The sequence below is a fragment of the Palaemon carinicauda genome, chromosome 18 (assembly GCF_036898095.1).
Source record: "Palaemon carinicauda isolate YSFRI2023 chromosome 18, ASM3689809v2, whole genome shotgun sequence".
NCBI classification, from domain to species: Eukaryota; Metazoa; Arthropoda; class Malacostraca; order Decapoda; family Palaemonidae; genus Palaemon; species Palaemon carinicauda.
Window position 1 is genome coordinate 52,808,103 of NC_090742.1, and position 12,513 is coordinate 52,820,615.

General features: G+C 44.1%; 1 protein-coding gene across 1 annotated transcript in view; it reads right to left on the bottom strand.

Annotated features, from left to right (window-relative positions):
• Positions 1-12,513, bottom strand: part of sotv (exostosin glycosyltransferase sotv) — a 574,706-nt gene that overhangs the window by 414,683 nt on the left and 147,510 nt on the right. Inside the window, exon 3 of the mRNA XM_068392356.1 lies at positions 1,275-1,465. Coding sequence (XP_068248457.1) covers positions 1,275-1,465 — 191 coding nt within the window. The remainder of the gene's footprint in view (positions 1-1,274; positions 1,466-12,513) is intronic.

A 12,513-nucleotide genomic window follows, 5' to 3' on the forward strand; every position in this document is an offset into this window, starting at 1 on the left:
TATTTCCCAAAATGAAAAGTTCCTTTATTAGGATTAAAACCATTAAGTTAAGAAAGAATGAACAAAACGCTAGACACGGTTACTCTTACTGCAACGTGAAACCGTGAAAATTCTTTCTCTATCGTAACGATAGAGCGCAAGTTGAACGTTCTGAACGTCAACAACTGCAGAGACAAAACAAAACGTTAGTTCAACTTTGAAAACAGTACTAGACTATCAAAGAAATTCTTTCAAAGACATTAAAATAGCATAATATGTTAACAGGTAAAACCGAAATGACGGGCTCAATGTTAATTAACTTCGGTACCAAGAAAAGACCGCCTACTATTAGGAAGGTCGAATATAAACAAATATAAAAATTAATTTTAATAAGTTTATAATAAAAGGAAGTTAATCGAAGAGGCCTATAAGAGGCGGAGAGATATAAAATAAATCTATAACTTTTGTTAAGCAAAATTAAGAAAGAGAGTCTATACTCTCTTAGACACCAACACTTCCGTCTAAGGGAAGGGTCGGCCATTTAAAGGTGAAAGAGAGTTCATACTCTCTTCGTCACCATAATTAATAAAATTAATTCCAAAAGCTAACTAAGCTAATATAGAAGTTTCCAGTAAAGCGACAGCCGAAATCAAAGAGAAATACTTCACCAAAGTCGTGAAAATACTCCAAGAACATAAGCGTATCCCAGAACGTCTTGCCGGAAGCACGACAGAGGAAAAATTGAGGAGGTGTCAACAAGAAGTACTATAGTACCTGGCCACAGGTGGCGCTGGTAAGTACACCCCCTTCTAGTATTGTGATAGCTGGCGTATCCCTCCATAGAATTCTGTCGGGCAACGGAGTTGACAGCTACATGATTATCGGGTAAGTTTAATATTGAAAAATTAAAGTATATTGAGAAGTAGAAATAGAATGGAGATAAATCTGGTCAAACTGGGAGAGTTTTCCTAAGTTTGAGAGCCCTCTTGCCTGTAACAAGGTTCTAACAAGGAAACAATATTCCATGTTGAAACCAAGTGACTACATCAAGGCATTCTTTTGTTAAGAGGGGGCCAAAGTTGAAAGTTAGTGTCTAGCTCAATGACAGGTGGGTGAGTGGGACTTTCCCTCCATTTGCTGGTAGGTAGCTACCTAGTTGAATTTTAACAGACGTTTCCAACTTCGCTGAAGTTATATTAATATTAAAGGACAATAGTCTGTATTCGTGTAAGAACAAACTCAATAAAATAGCAATCCTATATATAAATATATCAAACAGGCAACCATCAACTTACACAGAAAGCTGCTGGTGGCCCCCTCGACCACAACGATACACATTAAAACAATTGAAGTAATGGCAATCAAATCTTGTAGGTGTGGGATCAGGTTTCTCCTTTCCATCCACCATTAGTTCTTGCCATTGACTCCATGTTTCAAGGTTCACCCGAGCATCTCCATGAGAAGAAGCAATACTCCAATTGAAAAGCTTTAAGAAAGAAAGAGAATACATAATCATTAAATAAGGTGATGAAAATTTAAGATACAGTACTGTACTAGATAATATCCATCCCATTAAATAATATATATATTGAAGATTGCTAATCAGACTGACATAACAAATTTGGAAATAATTTGTATGTTTCTCAACCATACAAACCTGAGCTCTTTACTATGGAAATATGTTTTCAGCGCAGCTAGCATCTGAACATAAATCTTTAAAGCGGGGTGTCAATGGCTGTCCATAGTTAGCAGGGGGGATAGACCAGCTACCCGGCTCACATACTCACCGAGTATATTACATAACTTTTAATTGTTGGTTATGGGGATAGGTGATGACGGGACAAGCATGAGTAAAGAGCTCAGGTTTGTATAGTTAGGAAAAATACAAATTACTTCCAAATCTGTAATTTATTCCAACACAAATACAAACTATTCGCTCTTTACTATGGAGACTCACCTTTAGGTGAGTGGAAGTCCTTAACCAAACTAGCTGGGAACCTAACCTGGGGAACAGCTCTGACCTCGTTAGAATGTTAAGGAAGTACCTTGCCACCCATGAACTCTCCAACTCATAAGCAGGAGAGTTAACAACCCGGGCAACCACGGTGAGTAAGTGGCAACTAAGCACTCTGACTTGACCAGGTAAGAATAAAGAGGGATACACATTTTCAAACTTAAACCTATACATTGCATGCCTCTCCATTGCAGGGAGGACGAGGACATAGTAAAATATACATTACCTTTTTCAGATCACACTATTTTACCTGCAGTCAGAGGGAAAGAAAAAGGCCAGTCATTCTATCCATTCAACCCAGACTGAAACTGAGTAACATGTGCCCTCAACAGACTGTTACTTGTCCTGTAAAGGAGCCGAGGCATCTTACACCCCTACCACTTGTTGAGTGGCCACTACAGGATCAAGAGAACGTACAGTATATAGATTCCTGTGGGTTACATCTTGCAGGTAGTGGGAGGTAAAGGTGGTCTGACGTCGCCAGATGCCCGTATATAGGACCTGTGCCACAGAGAAGTTTCTCTTGAAGGCTAGGGACATGCTTATACCTCTAACATCATGAGCTCTGGGTCTAAGATCATGTCGAGGAGTCTGGATTCAGTGCGCAGTCAATGACGTGTCGGATCCAAGCAGAGATTGTATTCTATGAGTCTCTTCTTGACTCTGTTAATGCTTATAAACAAACATTTGACAAGCAAGCGAGCTCTGGTAGTGCGCTTAAGATAGCGCCTCAATGCTCTCATGAGGCACAGTAACCGCTGATCAGGATCATTGGTTACGTCACGGAGACCAGAAATCCGAAGGGCCAGAACATACAGTCTGCTACAGCTGGATTCCAAGTCTTAACTAAAAATTCACTGATGAAGCCGAGTGTTACCTTCCCCACTCCCCTTGAATGGGTGACGTCAAAGGAAAGACCGTGCAACTCGCTGACCCTTCTAAATGAGGCAAGAGCAAGAAGGAAAACCATCTTAAGCATCAAGTCACGATTGGAGGCTTGACTTAACGGTTCGTAAGGAGCTTCTTTCAGGGAGCGTAGTACTCACACTATGTTCCAAGGAAGAGATCTAACTTCCAACTGGGGGCATATAAGCTCAAAACTCCATATGAGGAGAGACAATTCTGCTGAGGAGGAAATATTAACTTCATTCAGTCTAAAGTCAAGGCTCAAGGCTGAGCGATAGCCTTTCACTACCAAGAGTAAGCAGGATTTTCCTATATGAGGTACAGCAGAAACTCTGTTATCACTGGGATAGCTGCATCGAGGAGCGACAGCTCTTCCACGACACTAACCACAGAAGATAGGCACTTCACCTGAAAGACAGCAATAGATGACTTATGGAGTTACCCAGACATCCGTTTTTCCACAGCATTCAAAAAGCCTCTGTGCAAGGAAATGCTGCATAACCTCAAGGCATGAAGTCGTGGGGAAGCAACTGCCCTGTTATGTATCTCTGCGTGTGGCTGCCGGAGAAGGTCATGGAGGAGAGGCAACTCCCTCGGTACCTCTGTGAGTAGAAGTAGAAAGTCTGGATACCATTCTGCTTGCTGCCACATCGGAGCTTGTAGGTTCCTCGAAAGGTTTTGTGATACCCTCACCTTATTGAGGATTCCCCTAAATAGACAGAAGGGAGGAACACATAGACGTCACAGTTGTCCAACGGATGCTGGAAGGCCTCCTGTAGGGGAACCTGGGGATCTGGTACTGGCGAGCAGTACACATGAAGTTTCCAGTTGAGGGATATCGCTAACAGATCTATTATTGGCAAACCCCACAAGATTAGGACTTTGTTGGCTATTTGATGTTGTAAAGACCATTCAGAGCCAACTATCTGAGTCTTCCTGCTCTTTGTCCATGACAATGTTCTTTTTGCCAGGAATGAATCAGGCCAACAGGCCGATTGAATTGTCTTCCGTCCATCACAGTATTTCTATGGCTAGTTGGCAGAGCAGGTCTGAAAAAGTATCTCCTTGTTTGTATAGATAGGCCGACACCACTACCATCATGTTGTCACTCATCAAAAATATGGAGGAACCTGAAAGTAGATGTTGGAGGTGTTTGAAAGCCAAAAAGGCTACAATCATTTCCAGGAAGTTTATGTGGCACTACTGATTGGATCATAGCCCAGCGTTGCAACAATTGAGAACCTCACCCTTCCTTTGAACACATCTGTGAAGAGCATCAAATCTGGGGAAGAAGGGAGATCTAATCCCTTGAGGAAGTTGGTATTGTATCTGCTACCCACCTACTCGAATTACTCTTCTGCTCTGACCCTAAAGGCAAATCAAAGTTCCGAAGGGTCCCAGTACCGAGACTAAAAGGTCTTCAGTTGCCACTGGAGAGACTTAATGCAAAGACAGCCGTTGGATTCCAGACGCTTCAGGGAGGTCAGGTGTCCCAATAGGCACAGCCACAGGTGTGCTTGCAACGACTCTTGCAAAAGGAAAGGACGTGCCACTTTCTTGAGTCTCTGTACCGTACTCTGATTTAGAATGAAAAAACATTGTCTTTTTGGGTGTTTATCTGCATCCCGAGGTATACCAGTTTCTGTGAAGGTTGGATAGAAGACTTTTCAAAATTTATTATGATCTACAGATTGTGACAAAAGGCGAGAAGTCTGTCTCAATGTCGGAGAAGGGTCTCCAGGAGTCTGCAAGAACCAACCAATAGTCTGGATATGAAGAGAGATGCTGTTGGCATGGGCCCAGGTAAAGACTAGGGTGAACACTCTTGTGAACAACTGAGGGGCTGGGGACAGGTCGAAGCAGAGTACCTGAAACTGGTAAATTCTCTCGTGAAGGATGAATCTTAGGTACTTCCTTGCTGCAGGATGGATAGTGATCTGGAAGTACAAGTCTTTGATATCCAGTGTGAACATGAAGTGTTTCAGTCTTATGGCCCATCTGATATTTCTGCCATCTCCAACTTAAATGGATTCTGTTGGAAAAACTTCTTCACAGCAGAGAGGTCGATGACTGGTTTCCAGCTTCCAGAAGCCATCTCTACAAGAAAGAGCTAACTGTAGAAGCCTGGGGCCCCAAAGAGGACCTCTTGGAGAGAGCCCTTCTCCAACATGGTTTCGACTTCTGCCTGGAGGGCGAGATTCTTCGTCGATCTCTTCTCAAGGAACAGGATATCATTGGATTGTTTTGTCAAAAGAGGGAGAAAGAAAGTAAACGGGGCATAGTACCCTGCGCGGAGGATTGAGACCGTCCGAGGTTAGCCCTCAAGACAAGGATTTTCCATCTCTGCCTCCTGCGCATCAGGCATCCTCCCACCTGTGGTCTGGTAGGAGGAATTACTCCCTTAAGCGGTTGCAGCCCCGTCTTCCAACTCTACCTTCTCTTCCATTAATGCCTTTACCAGGAGAGGGCTGCTTGTGGGACTTGCTTCTTAGCGTTGGACTACTCAAAGCATTTCATACTTTCTTATGCGCCAGTCTGTGGACAGGGGACACCCTCAGAGCAGATGGTGCCAAAGAGTGGGTAGGAAATGTTACCATTCTGTGGAGAAGGAAAACTTGACTCACCTTCCTCCAACGCTCTGCAACTGTGTCGTCTTATGAGCTAAACCAGGAAAGACCCTCCATTAATAAGTTATATAGCTTGAGAACTTCTCTCTTAGGCACCTGCCTCTAGAACCTTGAAATGATGGAGTTTCGTCATATCCGGATCCAACTCATCTATTGGTTGGCTACGTTGTGAGCGAGAAACTCAACAGCTCTCGCCCCGAAAGCAAAAAGGTGCTCATTGCTTTCTTATTTGGCTCAGCCAAATCCCCATTGGCAATCAGATTACCAACCAAGCCAGATCAGTAGTCGATCCATGAAGCGGCAAAGAAGCCTTTATAACTCGCTCCATGTTTGCGGCTTCTGCACCCAAGAACATCACTTGCTTTGCAGCTAACTTGTCCAAGGGCAAGTTATATACCAATGCCACAACCTCTGGGTCTCATGGCAAAGGCGAGGGATCATCGTGGAGAATGTCGTAATACTGTACTCCCTTTGCCGAACGAACATATCAAAAAGTGACAACGACGAGTTGCTAGTCCTTATTGAGTTCCTTGTCCCAGCGAGACTTGGGAGATGACTTCTTCCTTGCACCCTTCACCATTCTAGACCAGGGCAACTCCATCCTGGTCTTTCTGGTTTTGAGGGACCTGACAGAAGAAGTAAAAAAACACATCCTTCCTCTCAAGATGGGAGTATGATGGTTTGCGCAATCTACTAATCTTCCTCATGCAGCCCCACACCTGCAGATAGGAATGGTCCGACTCTCTCTGATTACTAGTAGATGTTTTAGGGCTAGCTGGTTGAGGCTGCACACCGTCCGAGTGGTCAGAATCTTCATCTTTCAACTTTTCTAACTCACACACATAAAAGCCTGAGTTGGGTCACGTTTGTCAACAACTACCCCAACAGGGGCACGAGGCCTAGAGGGGAGGTTCTGCGCCGTAGGCAACAATGAGACATTTACCTAACCGAGAGTGCCCTTCTGCTGATCTGAGACCTTGAGCACTTTCAAAGCCCAGTATTTCGGAAGGGTTTTCAAATCCTTCTCCTACCTGGGTATAGCAGGAAAGGAGGCGAGAAGAATAGGAGTTTCTTTCTGAGGACCACGGGGCAGCCACTGGCTCCGTGGGTAAGGAGGATGGTTTGGCATTCATGGACTCAACTGGCGACAGCTAGTAGTTGTCTGTAAATGAGAAATTCAACCGCTGCTCATTCTAGGGTGAAAGGTATCCACTGAAGGAGGCTTCTCCTGCCTCAGTCTCCTTCGTCTCTTCCTCACTTGAACAGGGAATGATACCTAATATTTCCACTGGGGATCAGGCTTGTCGTTGTAGTGGTTTGTGGACTGTGGCCAGAAGTAGCACCCGAACTGCCTAGTGTCCGAATGCCGACCACAACCAGACGTTCACTACACAACAAATATACAACGGTGAAATACCCAAAAACCTAAGTAACAGATCAAGAGAACGGAGCTCTGGGCACCACCCCTTGATTTATACTGGGCAAGGCGACCCACTTAGAATCTTGCTTTTTATCTTCCCTTTCATTTAATGTGCTGAATTAACAGGTAGCTTGACCACTGATTCTTTTCGGGGAGATCAGTAGAATTTATGTATACGTATAGCTCTATATTCTTTAGGTAGGATGGTTTTAAGCTCAAGAAATGGTATTTTCATTATAAAATAAATTTTTGAACATACTTACCCGGTAGCTATATATATAGCTTACGTCCCTGACGTCACGGCAAAAAATTCAAAACTCGCGCCAATCGCCGATTGGATAGCCAGGTGTACCACCCCTGCACCCTAGCGAGGTACCTAGGAACCATTCCAGGAACCCTCATATATTCCATGCCTCTAGTCTCTTAGAGGGGAGGAGGGTGGGACTTTAATTATATATAACTACCGGGTAAGTATGTTCAAAAATTTATTTTATAATGAAAATACCATTTTTAAACATAAGACTTACCCGGTAGTTACATATATAGCTGATTAATACCTTTGGTGGAGGGTTAGAGACAGCTAGTATATCTGGAATTTTTCTTAAGAGTTAATTAAAACAAACTTAAGGGTTCGTACCTGATAAGGAAGCTGACTTCAATGATTATTTGTCTCATTATGTCTGCTAGCCTTATGAGATCCAGCGATCCTCCCAGGGGGCTGAAGATCTCGTAGGAACTGTCAAACCGGTGTATATACCTCATTATGACAGAACCTCCTCCAATAACCAGTTCCGGGTGCTCTTCAAGGAACAAAATTGACCACCTGACTAAAATCAATGATTTTGGAAGACTGACACAGTCTCCACAAACAACCATAAAAACAAATAAAAGTTCCAAGAGAAGAAAAGGTTATTGGGATTATGGGAACGTAGTGGTGGATCCTTCACCCACTACTGCACTCGCTATCACGAGTGGTCCCAGAGTGTAGCAGTCCTCATAAAGAGTCTGGACACGATTAAAATAGTGTGAAGTGAACACAGATTTACTCCCCCAAAAGGTTCTGTCCATAATACTCCACCACAATCTATTCTGCTTGAAGGTCATTCAAGTTGTTAAAGTACTAACCTCATGCGTCTTGACCTTAAAAACTTGAGGCCAGTCTCACTGTAATGTATATGAGCCTCTCTTATAAGAGTCTGATGAAGAATGAAAGGACATTCTTGATATCTGATAACGAGGGCTTCTTGATCGAGCACCAAAGAGCTTTCGACTTGCCTCGCAACTCTTTCATACTGCCTGGGTAGAACTTCAGGGTTCTTACTGGACACAGGACTCTCTCCAACTCCTCGCCAACCATATCCGAAAAATTCGGAAACTCAAAAGCCTTAGGTCAAGGTTGAGAAAGGCGGTCATTCCTGGCGAGAAAGCCTAACTGCAATGAGCAGATAGCTTCGTTATCACGAAAGCCAACGTTTTACTAAACGTATGAATTAACTGATTCTTTTAGATGTCACAAGACTAACAAAAAAATAGTTTTCATCGAGAGGTCCTTAAAATGAAGATGAAAGCAAGTGCTCAAGCTTGTCACTCATAAGGAACTTCAGGATTGAGTCCAGGATCCAAGCTGGTGAATCCTGGTTGTTTGATGTTTCAAACAAGTTGAGAAGTTCCTGTAGGACTTTATCAATCGAAAGGTCCAAGATACTGTGTCTGACAACAGTCGCTAACACACACCTGTATCCCTTGATGGAAGAGGATGAACAAATGAGCTTCCTTCGAAGGTAAAACAGGAAGTCAGCAATCTCAGTTGTAGAGATACTGGAAGAAAAAAACAGAGTTGACTTTGCACCATTCTCTAAAGCCTCCCACTTGGATTGATAAATCCTGATGGTAGAAGTTCTTATTGCTCTTGTAAAAGACTTGGCTGCCTCTTTCAAAAACCTCTAGTTCCTGTGAGGTTTCAAAAGGCTGAAGGTAGCTAGAAGAAAAGCTTGGAGACTAGAAAGGTAACTTTCCAAGAGAGGTTGTTTTAGTAAAACTACTCTTAATGGAAGACTTCTAGGAGAGTCCACCATCCATTCCAGTATCTCTGTGAACCATCCTCTTGAGGGCCAAAAGAACGCCACTAAAGTCACCTGGTCCCTTCGTGTGACACAAACTTTTGTGTCACCTTGTAAGGAAATAAAACGAGGAAAACATACACATCCAGATTGGACCAGACTAATAGGAAAGCGTCTATGTGGACTGCTTCGAGATCTGGCACTGGAGAGCAGTAAGTTTCTAGTCTCTCTGTCTGTTAAGTCACAAATAGGACTATACAAGAACGACACCAAAGTCGCCACAGATTCTTGCAGATTTCTCGATGGAGTGTCCATTCTCCAGCTGAGACTGTTCTTCCATAAGTTCTTCTCTTTTTTAAAGAACCTTGTTAGAAGGAATACATTCTTCTCCTTAGCCCAGATGAGAAGACTCCTCTCAGTCCCATAAAGGAACCTCGAGTGGGTTCCGCCTTGCTTGGCATTGAAAGCCAATTCTGTGGTGTGATCGGCATAGACCTGCACCACTTTGTTCCAAACTGACCCTTCAAAGCTTTTTGAGAGCCAACTGGAATGTCAACAGTTCCTTTGGGTGATGAGGAAGCTCTTCTGATCCTCTGTCCAAAGTCCCAAAGCTTCCAACTGTCTAGTGTTGCTCCCACCCCGAATCCGAGGTGAGGAGACACAACACAAGGTCTAAGATCCTCTGTTTAATAGGGGTGACCTTCCGGAAGTTTGACTGGATCGAACCACCACTGAAGGCAACTTCTTATAGCATCCCAAAAGAGATGCATATCGACTCAAGACCTTCTCCTTGTCCCAAAATGATTGAGGTTGAAATGGAAAGAATAAAGATAACTCACATAAGGATCATAGCTTCTAGCTTCAGACTGGCCGGGAATCGAACCCTGGTCCAGGAAAACTAGGATGAACAGTGACATAACAATGGTCACAAAGAAAGAATCAGTCTTCCCAACACACTCATCCACTTCCTCGCAGAACACTTCTGTATCTTAGAAAGATTGCAGTTTCAAGAAGGCTTGCTCCGTTCTAAGAGGAGACGTAAAAGCCCGAAAAAACTTGACTCTGAATCACCATCCTTAAATAAAGTATTTTTTGTGATGGTGTCAGAAGATCTAACGGAAGTAGTGACGTTGTGTTTATCAGGATACATGTATTTAAGGTCCTGACTCCTGGCGTCAAGGAAACCCAGATCACCGCCTATGTCACCGCGTTGTACTAAGGCTAGACGCTCGATAAAAAAACTTTCCTGACCAAAGAGATCGGAACTAAGGCGTCCTTGATCTCAAAATTCGATTCGACTAGTGTCACCACGAAGTCCGAGGTTCTCATGTTCAATGTCATGCCTCCTTCTAGATCTACGACGTCGAGCGTCCTGAAAGACGAGGCGCCGAGCGTCCGGTAAGACGTGGCGCCGAGCTTCCTGGAAGACGTGGCGCCGAGCGTCCTGAAAGACGTGGTGCTGAGCGTCCTGAAAGACGAGACGCCGAGCTTCTTGTAAGACGTGGCGCCGAGCTTCCTGTAAGACGTGGCGCCGAACGTCCTGTAAGACGTGGCGCCGAACGTCCTGGAAGGTGTGGCGCCGAGCGTCCTGTAAGACGTGGCACTAAGCATCCTGGTGTCAGAAGAGACTCGTCTAGTGACAGGAATACGCAATTCTTCTGAAAGGTTCAAAGTTATCTGAAAATCCTTCATGAAGATCGTAAGAAAGAGCTCTGATAAATCAATCGTCCAGATACAGGGAGGCTCTGATGTCTCTTGAGTGCAGTATTCTGCTACATTTAGCAAAAGTTTAATTGCAAAGCCTGCCTCTTAAACTCCTCTCTAGATCTGTGAGAGAGATCTATTGGAGCTAAAACTAAAGGAGGTTTTCCTATGAAAGGAAATTGTAATCCTCCTTCAGAAGATGTAGTGACCAAAGGTCTGCTCCCCTCTTCTCCCAAGATTGCCAGAAGTTATGTAGTCTGGCTCTGCTGCCTGAAGGCAAAAGCAGTCAGACTCTGCTTCGCCTTGTGACCAGGCTGACATGAGACTTTAAATAGTTCATGATTTCGATGTCTCCATGGAGAACTTTGACTTCTGAAGGAAGGCATTGAGAGCAGTTACATCCAGGACCAGATAAAAGCCTCCCTCTCCCAAAAGAGAGACATTTGATATTGCAAAGTCTGTTTTGCAGAGAGGTCTTATCAGAGTAACAAACAAAGGAGGTTTCACTAAGAAAAAGATTTCACATCCATTCTTAAGGAATAGCACGGACCTCAAAGTTATCCTGCCCCATTGTCTGGATTCCTTAAGAGATTCAGCGATCCACTCATGGGGTTGTAAAAATCTCTGTGGGGCCGCCACAAGGTCCTCGACCTTAACGTGATTAGACCTCCACCCTTGCTATCCTCGAATACCTGATAAGGAAGCTGGCTTCATAGGTTTATATGCCTCATTTACCTGCATTCCTTGAGAGACTCAGAAATCCACCCAGCGGGCTGTAACAGTCTCTGTGGGGCTGCCACAGGGTCCTCGACCTTAACGTGGCTAGACCTCCACCCTATATGACATATCTGTTTATACGTTGTTATGACGTTGTTACTGTTTTAAGAATGATTTATTGTTAAATTATTCTCATCATTTATTTATCTCCTTATTTCCTTCCTCACTGGGCTATTTTTTCTCTATTGGAGCCCTTGGACTTAAAGCATCTTACTTTTCCAACTAGGGTTGTAGCTTGACTAGAGATAATAATAAAAATAATCTCGTACCTCAGATACAAGATCTTAAGGCCAGGTTATTCAGAGGAAAAAAGAAAGCTGTCTTTCCTTGGTGCTTCTGAGACTCTAAACAGTCTCCCACCATCCTTAAAACTTCATGATGACCACGTGTAAATTCAGAGGGTGGCAAACGTGGAACAACAGGCATAAAAGAATTTGGAAACTAATCATAAAAACTTTCATGAGTTTCTAAATCAACTGAATGACGAAAGGAATAAGGATCTTCTCCTTCTGAGAATCTCAAATTCAACAGGAGAAAAGTGATCACCATTGTCTTCTACTGACAAAGATCTTGTAAGACGTGGCGCCGAACGTCCTGAAAGACGTGGCGCCGAACGTCCTGAAAGACGAGGCGCCGAGCGTTCTGAAAGACGAGGCGCCGAGCATCCTGAAATACGAGGCGCCGATCATCCTGAAAGACGCGGCGCCGAGCGTCCTGAAAGACGCGGCGCCGAGCGTCCTGAAAGACGTGGCGCCGAGCGTCCTGAAAGACGTGGCGCCGAGCGTTCTGAAAGATGAGGCGCCGAGCGTAATGAAAGACGTGGCGCCGAACGTCCTGAAAGACGTGGCGCCGATCGTCCTGAACGACATGGCGCCGAGCGTCCTGAAAGACTTAGCGCCGAGCATAAAATGATCTTCATTACGTCACTCGGCGCGTTCAGTTCATCAGAGGGTTCTCATGGCCGACTGGCGCTCTAGAACAAAAACCGTGTCTATGTTGGTTCGTAAGCATTATAGTATTGCTATT